Source organism: Trachymyrmex septentrionalis, unplaced genomic scaffold (genome assembly GCF_001594115.1).
Source record: "Trachymyrmex septentrionalis isolate Tsep2-gDNA-1 unplaced genomic scaffold, Tsep1.0 scaffold42, whole genome shotgun sequence".
NCBI classification, from domain to species: Eukaryota; Metazoa; Arthropoda; class Insecta; order Hymenoptera; family Formicidae; genus Trachymyrmex; species Trachymyrmex septentrionalis.
The window spans coordinates 325,242-337,415 of record NW_017305590.1 but is presented as its reverse complement, the minus strand read 5'-3'; the positions used below and the strand labels follow the sequence as shown (position 1 = coordinate 337,415).

Sequence of the window (12,174 nt, the reverse complement as noted above, 5' to 3'; positions counted from 1 at the left end):
TGCAATTAATAAAAAGAAAAAAAGTTTAATTGTGTTAATTTTTATATTCAGTTTTATATTTAAAAATTGTAGAAATGATATAATTACGTTCTGCGTATAAAATAAAATAAAACAAAATAAAACAATAAGAAAGAATTAATTTTTGCACGCTTTATAATATGATGTAAAGCATCATGCTGTTGAAATATCATGTTTTATAATAAAAATAACATTATATAAAATTAACTCTTACCCTACTAAGAGGGGTCACTAGTTACCGAGCAATTTCTGTTCGTACAAGTTCCTTTGCGTCTTTCGGTAATTATAAATTATACTACATTTTATTATTTTCTAAAATAAAGTGCCAATATTTATTCTAGAAAGTTGAAAGTATGTTGGTGCATTTTTAAAGATTTTTTTTAATCATTCTGAAAAAAAAAAGATTCTAGTGCCCTTGTTAGTATAGATGAGGCACAAATTGTACTTAGTAGAGTAAGGGTTAATAATTTAATTTGAAAAAAATCATAACTTTAACTTCAAAAATTTCTTCAATATCAATATTTAATACATTATTTTACATCGACAATTTGTTCAAGCAGATTATTTATTACACTTAGTTTTTTGTTATATTTATATTTTGTTACATTTCCGTAATTTATAATCTACAAATTCTAAAATCAGTAAAGTCCAAGGATTGGCAGAAAATACTGTTCTTCTTTATCTCATTGTAATTCGTATTGCTTTAAAATTGAACTTCCTCCAACGGAAACGGCGTACATTTTAGAATTAAAACGAGAATAAAATTAAAACAGCTGGTTCGAAAAGATATCGCCGTGAATTTCAACTACGACCCGCTGCAATTCCCTTTGCATTTTATTCCGCCTGCGGCTACGTTGTGCGGCTCAAATGAGGCGCACTGTTGCGGCGAAAAAAGGAATTCTCTCACAATATTTCCTTCTCGTCGAGACACCATAGACCCTTTGCCGCGATCTCGCCGCGGATGAAAGGCCACGGTACGTCCTGGGGTAAACTCGGGAAGAAGTGGTTTTGAGCAATAAGGATGGAACAAAACTTTATGCCCGTAGGAGATACAACAAGTGTTAGGAATATGGCTGGAATGGCGTTGATGACGATGCGAGAACGCTTATTTTATCTTTCTCTGATCTTTTTTTAGGGTTTACATGATCAAAAGTTAGAAAAGAAATTACAATTGATTCAATCAAAATCAATTTGTAATACATTAATAAATGTCAAATAAGAAAGATCTTAGATTTATTTTTATTCTCGCATCGCGAATACTCAGTAAGATGGATACGATTATACGGATATTTCCTTCTTTTTCTTTCCTCTTTTACAATACAAATCGGAAAGTGTAATTCTAAAAGCATTGGATGTAGTTACCTTAGTTGGACATTCTCTGAATCACAAGATTTAGGTAAGATCATTAAATATTTCTATATTCAATATTTCTTTTCAAATATCACATAACAGTTTTCGATCCAGCTAAGACCAGAGGCAAACTATTCATACAAAAGATATTCAACATCAAAAGTAAAATATCAATAATTTCACAGAAAGCATTGCTAGTCTTGACAAGAATGCAAAAGGGATGCGCTATATTCATTGAATGTCTGTAAGAATAGTACAAAGAACGTTGCTTCTCCTAAGAATATATGAAACTAGACAGAAACATTATTCTTATTATAAATTTGTCAAAGGAAAAAGAGAGAGGAGAGAAAAGAGAGCAAAAGATAAATTTAACGTTGCAAATAATAAATATAAGATAGATAAATTACACAGGCCTACAAAAAAAAGTACTGTGCTGGGGTGGAGACCCAGCTATTTTTATGTATTTTTTGAGTCGCTAAATACGAATCTGACATAAAAATAGAACCATCCAAGGCAAATTTTTAATCTAGAGCGAAACAATGACCCATTTTTTCCCATTTTTTATGTCTATTTATATCGAGATTTTCTGAATGAATATCATATAGCCATGCGAGTAGATAAATTTTCGGCTTTTTTACAAGTTTATTTTTACGAGTTTAAAAATGTAAGTATGTTTCCTTTCGCGTTAACAAAAACGAGGATTTCCTCTACAGAAAAGTATTTAATTCATTTCATTTTACATTTCACTATACAAGATAACAGCTATTTAATTTTAGCAACTTTTGGCTGTTACTCTGTGACATTCTATATGAAAAATTCCAGGAGTATCTTTCCCACGAAAAGTCCAGAAATAATCGTAAGGCAAACAGTCGCATTTGTTGAAAATAAATAGATAAAAATTCCTCCGATGTTCGCGCATTTCTCAAATCTTACTACACGTCCTCCTGAGAGAAATCCTGCCAGCGACGATGATTGCTTAAGCATAAAGCAACGTCGTGCTGCTGGGTCCATTGGAGCAGGATGTAACTGGAGAAATGGCGTCTTAAGGAATTATGGCGCGTCGGGAGAGCGTTAAATATCGTACGGGGTTAGCGTTATCCGCATCAGTACATCCCGACTTCGGTATTTCTATTGGGTAATACTCAAAGATATCGCAGAGCGAAGCATACCTCGTGCACTTTATTCTCGGCGACAAAATCTACGGAATGGACCGGGACACTAAGCGCTTGCCGAGATAAACAAGAGGATCAGATATAAAAGCAATATAATGGCTGTAACCATTAAATTTATTAAACAAACATCTAACGCCGTGGCAGATTAGATAGAATTCTGAATTCGCTTATTATGCATACATTTATTATAATATAAACTGTCGTATAAAATCCAAAATATTTTAGATTAGTTTATATTATAATGAATAAGATATATTATAATATATATGTATATATATATATATATATATATATATATGTGTGTGTGTATTATAATATATATTATAAGATACTTTTATATTTTTCGGGAAAATATGAAAGTCCCATTTGAAGTTTGGAATTTTTTATCTTTGCTTCTCTCTCTCTCTCTCTCTCTCTCTCTCTCTCTCTCTCTCTCCTTTTTCTATAAAATAATATCCTGATAAAAACACAAAGGAGTATTCATTAGCAAATGTTGTCATACGGGACAAAAAATTCTGGTTGCATAAATAAAGAGTGAAAAAGATTATTTTAAGACATTTACAAGAAGCGGATGTTTCATGCGAGGTGAACACCCTTGCGAACCGGGTGAAGTGCGGGACGGAACAGATTTGTACCAGTTTGCGCTTCAGGAATGCAGAGAAGTGCAGGGCATAATACGAGGGCGAAAGAAATGGCGCAACGCAGAACAGGCGAGTTATCGAAGCTGACAAATTCTCATTAATTTGCGTGCTATATCGCGCGAACGAAGGGAGTCGACGTCTATTAAATAGCTGGATATCAGCTCGGCACGGTGTTTAATTCGTCCTGGATATCTGAAGCATTAACTCCCAGCATGTAATTGCAGGCATAAATCATTGAGGTGGGTAATAATGTACCTGCTTTTTATTACACCGTGTCGGTACATATAAAATGCGAGGATAGATAAATCCAGTTCCAGGATAGAATATTTTTACAAAGTAAATATATTTCAAATTGCTTTAACGATAATTATTCCCATAATTAGCATGACATCATGGCAGTATTTTTGTTAGCAAAAAATAAAAGAAAGAACATTTTGTCATCGCATCACAAAAATTTCACAGATTAAAGTACAGAGACAGAAGTGAGTAATGAGAAACATTGTCTCATTTAGTCGTATAAGCATTTTTTTATTGGAAATTTTTTATTGGAAGCATTCCATATAATCAATGGGATAATTTTACAATATTGAATTTTACTTTTACAATGAAAATGTTTAAATTTCAGATATTTAAATAATACAACTAATTTCAAATATTCGAACTACAAATATTCGAATTATAAAAATTCGTATCATATTGTTTCAATAGCATTATTAACCTTGCCACCCCATCGCATCATATAATTTTATTATAGTTCGATAATTCATTTAAAAATCAGGTTACGAAGATGGACAGTAACTCCAAATCATTCTCTTCATATTCTCGAGATAAACTGTTCAATCGGAAATTAGGTCACTGTTTACTTTGGCACTATCGCATGCACGTTTACTGCGTATGTACTTTGTATTATGGTCACGAGATTTGCTGCTAATACCGACTGGTGGAGCCAGATTTACGCGCTTAATGCATACCTGACATTCATCGTGTAAATCATATTCTCATAAAATGGGAGCGATCCCCCTCATAAAATACGGACACTTCTTGTTTCGCGTGATATATCGATTTATGTGAATTTACGTTTACATGGATAGTTCGTAGAAAATGCGACCGCGCCCGAATAAGGGTCTATATGGCACTATTGTAGCAATATTACGAGATACTATCCTAGCTCAAACTATGCACTCATGGCATTATATCGTATGCATTCCACCAAAGCGTGCAGATTACAACGCAACTTTTCAAATAGCCAAACAACAGAACTATTCACAAAAGCACGATTCATATTAATAAAAAATTTTTTTAACTTGCAAACTGCGATATGTGTGGCTGATGGCTCTTTAATTACACGAGCCTTAAAATTAAATTTTCTTAACAGGCCTTACGCAATATGCAAAAAAAAAATATTGGAAATAAATCATAGAGTTTAATTAAGATTTTATTTAAATTTCTTTTTTATTCAAATATTGTTAAAATATATTGTCTTCTTATCTATCATTATTAATCTCTCAAAATGTAGAATAAAAATGTATTTGACTCACATATATCAGTATTAAAAAATATTGAAGCAAAATTTGCAGATTTAAGCAATTACTATATAGAAAGGTTTTATTTAAAAAAGTACTATCTAAAAAAGTAGTAATTAAATACAGATCTGAAAATATTTGTTTGGATTATCAGAATAATTGTAAAAGATGCTTACTGGTTGCTAAAATGTCAAAACTTTTGGCATTGCTTATCATGTTTAAAGTTCCTAAATATAATTATTTTGATGATCCAACAAAATTATTTTCAAGTCTGTATACATTTAAATTTTTACTATATTTTCGTATAATCGTTTTCTTCGCGTATACATTTTTCTCACAATAACAATTCTTTAACTAGCATTCTTCTATAATATTCTCAGTCAAACTTTCATTTCAATCACTTGAATTTAAGGTGATAAAATGTCTCAATCGTTTTTCTTTTTGCAACTCATAAAATCATCGGTGAAAGAAGACAGACAGGTCAATGTAATTTATCGCCCCAATAGTCATCCAAATTTTAATCACTTTTTTCCCGGATCACTTACCGCTTATGACGATTCACTCTGACGGAGCATTCCGAGGAATTGAATAATCATACTCGAGAATCACACCGGCAGATGATACCTTTATAACTTTAGAATGAATTTTGCTCAATGCATTCCGAGAGCGAATACTGTGAGCGAAAAGATAGTATGAATTGTTATTTTGTGATCTCAAGAGCAGGATTTTAATATTGCAAATACGCAATAACAAACTTTGGACAGAGTATGAGAAAGATAATCTTTTTAATTTGTAACATTATAAATATCTCGATAAATAAAAATTCAACTAAAATCCTTTTGAATTGAATTCAGAAAATTTCGTAGCTTCTCGATCTCGACATCGTTCTAATTTTTTTTAAACAATCGCAATGTAACGAAACATTTCATAAAAAAGAAAATGTGTACGGTTGAAGGAAATATAATATATATTCAATATATTATAGGCAGTTACATTCTCTGTTAATCAAGATTAATTTACATTAGTATCGTAATGACATAGTGCTATAATACATTATATTTAAATAAGGCAGTAAAATCATAATTATACATGGAGTGCCGGATTTGCGCATAAAATTTGTTAATATCCACACCCGCATCGAAGAGTAAATTATTGTACGCATGAGTTTGGGGTGATAATATAAAGCGAAGTGCGAATAAAGCGCGAAATGATCTACCCCATATTCCGCGATGTAACTCAGCGACGTCGAATAATATCCGTATCGTAAATATTCAGCGAATGCTAAAATGTCTCTGCTCGATATGTTGTAAATACAAAATGATATAAAACTCGGCGAATACGTGAGAAAACACGGATACTTGTGAAACACATGGCAAAACAATTTTGTTTACAGATTAGTATAAATTCAAATCTCTATGTAAATATATGATATGTGGAAAACTGTAAAGCAGGGAAAACGCGAATTCGTGTAACATAAAGTCGATCGAAAATAAATATCAATTCTATGGAAAAGTTATGTCAGCGAGAGAAATTATAAATCAATAAACACACACACACACACACACACACACACACACACACACACACACACACACACACACACAATAAGCGCAAATAGAATACAATATATAAATGAATAAATATATGACACTAAATAAAACAGGCGATGCATTATATTGCACTTTTTACAACTGAACATGTGTCACATTTTAAAATTCTCTTCATATATAATTCATTTAGTACCCATTTGAATTTTGAAAAATTATTTATCAATGGAATTTATAAAAGAAAATTAATTTTTATTACACGAAAAAATTAAATTAAATTAAATTAAACATTTTGCGAAGACTACCAATATCCTTACATGCAATCTATTCTATCAAGTAATTAAAACATAATTCTAAAATTAATTCAATTTTTAAAACCATTTAATATCTAAAATCGGAATATTTCTGAAATTAAATTATTATTAAAATTAAATTTTATTAATATTTTCAAATTTAATGATTATTTTAATAGTGCGATTTTTATGCATTGCTAAGAATATTATTACACAATTATTATGTGTACCATTTTTGATATATTTGTTTGTCAAAATTAAATTTGTCTCATGCTTGATCGTGTAGCCCGTTCATTAATTTTACGGCAAGATTAAAAATTCCTAGCGCCCATCGAACACGGTATTTCAGGATACTCGAGAAAATCGTTGGGGATAAGCACTAGGCAGTCGGAAGTGTTTGGCAGAATATTTCACGAACAGCTATGGTACGTGATGGATTTTCGAACGCGATCTCGATTTCGCCACTCGATCATTCTCTGATCCAATAAACACTGGCGAACTACCTTTCGCGTATACGAAAATGAGAATGGGTCTCCCTTACCTGAATGGAATCTTTCCCAGCTTCCCGTAGAATATTCCGCGGATGTATGTAACCCGGGCCGTTGCTGTAGAGCAACGTTGTGTAGGGCTGTCCGTCAACGTCCGACACCTTGCTGTCGGAGCCTGAGGGAGAAAAAAAATTGATCAAGCGACTCGTCGGTGGAATTATTGATAAATCATTTTATGAATAAATGGCTAGAGGTAAACGAAACTCGTAACTTTACATTCATCAACATGGTCCGGCGAAATTTAATGCAATCGTAAGAACCATGCCTGAGGCAGTTTAAGTTTCCCTGCTTGTTAACCCTCCGTAGAGATTACGTCAAAATCTATAACATGGTTACTGATATTGAATTTGTAAAATCAATTTAATTTATGTTAATTAAAAGATAAGAGGTACTAATTAATTTCAACGAATCAAAATGACATAACTCGTATAAAAAAAAAAGAATACTACATTGGAAAAAGAGTCTAATTGCACATTAATTGGAATTCTTATTGAAACTAGACAAATCAGAAATTTCAGATTGAACCTATTATAATTTTAGTTTATAACTAGAATTTTGATTAATATGATTAGAATTTTGTGCTACGTTCAAAAATTGATCTTGCCAGTATATTTGAATAAGAATCCGAAGAACTCCTAATTATGTAAAAAAAAAAATAGTTTTAGTCAAATTGGAAATTGACATTTTGTAATTTATAAATGCTATTTAAAAATTTTAAACACAACTAACCACAAACATGGAATATATTTTACAGTAATAAACAATTTATTAAAACTGTTATATATGTAAATATACACAAGTAAAAGTTTAATGCCTATTACGGTCGAAGCTGAATCAATTAGATGCTTTTTGAATATATTTTATAGTAAATATGTTTGAAAGTTATTTTGAGTCTAACCGAAATAAAAATCTTTATCTACAATACAGTTTGTTTTTTAATTTGTATATATATATATATATATATATATAGTAACTAAATACATTTATAACATAATAACGTCAGATATATTATTACTAATGAAATAGTCATCGAGACAGATACATATATCGATATGTATACATCTACATCACTCCTCGCGGTTACATAAACCTACTCAATAATGAAAAATATATAGTTACATATGTAGATATTTAATTGAATAAATGCTTATACAATATTTAAAAAACTGTGCACTGTAGATACAAATTCCTTTCAATACACTGCATTGTTAAATTCTTTAAATTATATCCAATTTGAATTATTTTTAATTATTTCTACAGGTTGCTCCTACTCAATATGTTATTAATTTAATTAAAATAATAAAGTTAAACAATTTAACTCAAGAAAATATATTATATTTAGTACTAATTACAGAAATGGATTGGCTGACGTTTTGACATATAGAAATTAAAATTAATAAAATGCTATTTAACTTAAAGGATTGGATTATCATTACTCTTTTGATATCTAACAGTGTATTAGATTTAAAATAGTAACTTTCAGATGGAATTACAGCAAAATCTGTTCATCTTTTATGGCTATCCGAACTTTTGATCAGCATCTGAAATTACTTTTTTCATATGATTGGCGAGGTCCTTTGCAGTAACATAAAAAAAAATTAAATTGTTTAACATTTTTGACGAAAAATTTATAATTAAGTAAATCCAGTATGGACTCACTGTCAGCTCCGGAGGATTAAGAAAATTACATAATCTTACGTACGTTAAATACCAACGTCTGCGGAATGACTTTTGGAAATTGCCACACTTTCGAACATTCCTCGACCACGACGGTAAACTTCATTCGCCAAGTTTCTCGGGTGCAACACATTTACTTTATTACCATTAACGGATTACTATTATGTGGCGTCACCCGAATGACCTCGCCAAGAACGGACGGATGTTTAACGGTAGAACGGATAAAAAAAAAAAGAAGACGGAGAAGAAGATGTAGGAGGCTATGAGGCAAAGGGATGAGTAAAGACTCCGGGACATGCCGGTGGTAGATATGTTTTATTCAAGAAGCTTTCTTCTTCTTCCGCGCGCAGCCACCTTCAAAAATAGACCACCACCGTGCGCCGTTTCAGCCTGTCCGTCGTTTAACAATGTATAATTTAACCGTTTATTTGCCCGCGCAAACGCGTGGCGTTCACTCTAATCGAGGCGGTCGGTGCCGCTTCTCTTTAAACTTCTCCTCGCATTTTACACCCGATAGACTGAAACACTTTCTTGTTTCGTCGAGTAATTGCATGCTTGTTGCCGCTACACGTCATGACTTTTGACTGATGTGCATAGATCTATCGTTTCGCGTGCCACGGCACTTTACATCGGTCGACTAGAAGTAACGAGGAAATCACGGAGAGAAGGAAATCATTCATAGTGATTCGTCAATCTATTTGTTAATTTTATGCAAGTCCTCGATGGAACAAGATAATTGTATTTACCATTATATGCTGTTCCACAAACAAATACGAGGTTGTTACAAAATGGAGAACAACTTGGATGAAATTTGCTCTTCAAGCATTGAGAGACGGATATCTTTTACTGTGGAAGCGATAGACGTTTTAAATGTTAATTGTTATCGGCAATGGCCGAGTCAACCATTTTTACAAGATTGTTAAATCCTTAATTGGACGTCAATTGAGTTAAATAGCCTGCTGATAAGGCCGTTGAACTACATAAAAAAAAAAGAACAGACGGCCATCGTTACAGTAAACATCTCGCATCTCGCTAAGCACTTCACGGGGGGTAGGTTGTAACACTTTAATTGCCCATCTGTAACGTCTGACCTGACGTGTAATACCGGCATTGGGATAGCGAAATGCGCCGCTACTTCAGGCTACCCGACAGCGTCCGGAATGAAATGAGCCTTTGCGTTCCTTTCAGGCACAGTTGGAACTCACGAATTGCACGTTTAGTGGGGAGTAAAAGGAGATCACGAAGTCAGCAAAGTAATATCCTGCAATCTGCCTCTAGAGACATGTAGGGTAAAGTCTGAGATAAATGGATATACGTGTGAGGGCGAAATTATTGGAAAAACTAATAATCTATTGTCGATATAAATGAGTTTTATGAAGTTGTGGCTTAAGGACGACGTATAGTGGCGGTTATGTTAATAATAATGTATATTTCGCTCCCTAGGAAATTACTGCATGGTTCTCCGCAGAATTAAATTGTATTTATGCTATTATTCAATAAAACTGTTTAATACACTATTAAAAAAAAGAATTCGTAATATCAAATCATATCCAATTTGAGTTATTTTTATTTATTTTAGATCACTACTATTTCTATTCAATATGTTGTTAATTTAATTAACACAATGGAATTAAACAATATAATTCAAAAAAATTAAATTTGCTTCAATTTTAATTTATTATTTACAAAGTAAATGTGCGTTAACATGGACATTGTTTATTTCAAAGCTAATCTCAGAAATAAATTGATTTACATTTAGATGACGTATGGAAATTAAAAATAACAAAATGTTATTTAATTAAAGAGATTGAGTTTATTATTGTTTCTTTGATATTTAACAAAGTAAAATAACTTGTAGCGGAGATCACTGCGAGATAGCTTTCTTACATTTGTATTTATAAAAGAGGTGCACGTTTCAAGTAAATTTTATTTTATAACTTAAAATAAAATAATAAAGGATTACAAGCCAAGGTAAATGTGTGTGTTACAGTTTATATAACAATTATAATAATAAACTGTAATTTATTTATATACAGGTTTTTAAAAGATACTTATTTAAAAAGATTAGCATTAATAATATTAAATTGCTTGTCGAGCAATGTGGAGTAATGATGATATCATTATTCCAGTGCCAATTTAGGACTATGTTTCAAAACCAACAAATAATTGACGCACAATTTGCTTGAACTAGAAATTGTATAAATTGACAACAAATATTAGACAAAAAATCGCTTTGACCGAATATGATATTTTTCACTTATGGTGAAACTTTAGCGTTGAAGATCTAGCTTGACTCGTAATCTTTCATTATTTCGTTTCGAATTTTATTCTAATTAAGTATCTTTATTTCATTGTTTTAAACAAGGTATACTAATAAGGACTATCACTTTCACAACTCTTAAAATACGGATAGAATTACAAGTTAGATTGAAGAGAAGAAAGTTATAATCCACAAAATGCGATATATAGCACGGTCTCTATGGGCCAACCAACACTATGCTAAGAATGAGGAACGGGTAAGTTACTTGAGTAATTTGAAGCAGTACAGCCGCCAATTCCCGGCTCTCCAAGTTAATCAAGCTTGAAAGAAAGCTTAGCATCTATTACATTGTTTCACTCACAGTTAGTAAATAGTAGAGATACAATATGGCGGTTTATTCTCCCTCGGTATACATACAGATCTTTACTTCGGTCGTTTACATAGCACTCCGTACTTTAGAACGTCGTGAATAATATCCGATATGTGCTTTGCCGTCTCGTGTTATATAAAGTTACGTAATGTAAAATTAAGGATGTCGGCTACGAAAAGCGACTCGCATTTGTGAACTATAATACCGTGCGCAAGCAATTAAGGACGATCCTTTAGCTATCCAAGAAACGTCCTGCGTTATATCCATCAAGTTTCCTACCAATTATATTGAAACATGATCATGGATCGTCCACAGTAATACCTTATACAATATTGTTGAGCCGATTATAAGCTGATATCGTGCCATTAGATATTGCCATTAAATATTAATTAATGCCATAAAGTATCATTAGAGGCCACTTCGAAAAGCAAATTCGTTTGACAGGTTTACGTGAATTTGATTTCATACCACTAATAACAATTACGATATGATATTTGATGGTGTGAGAAAAAGTGACATTTGTTTCTAATAACACTTGACACATTTTAACTATAAATAAATAAAATTGTATTATAAATGTAAATATTAAATATAAAAATTTATTATAAATGTAAATATTTATATTAATGTTTATAATATATCAAATTAACAACTTTTTTAATATTTTGCATGTTTGCAATTATTTTTATTTTACGTATAATAATAATAAAAAATAATAATAAAAGTTATTGTATAATAATAATAAAAGTAATTTTATAATTGCTTGCAGCATGAT

At 31.5% G+C, this 12,174-nt stretch overlaps 1 protein-coding gene across 1 annotated transcript in view; it reads right to left on the bottom strand.

Moving 5' to 3' along the window:
- The window catches only part of LOC108751228, a 94,536-nt gene that overhangs the window by 37,641 nt on the left and 44,721 nt on the right, over positions 1-12,174 (bottom strand). Inside the window, 1 exon segment of the mRNA XM_018491302.1 lies at positions 7,086-7,207. Within this exon segment, the coding sequence (XP_018346804.1) occupies positions 7,086-7,207 (122 nt within the window).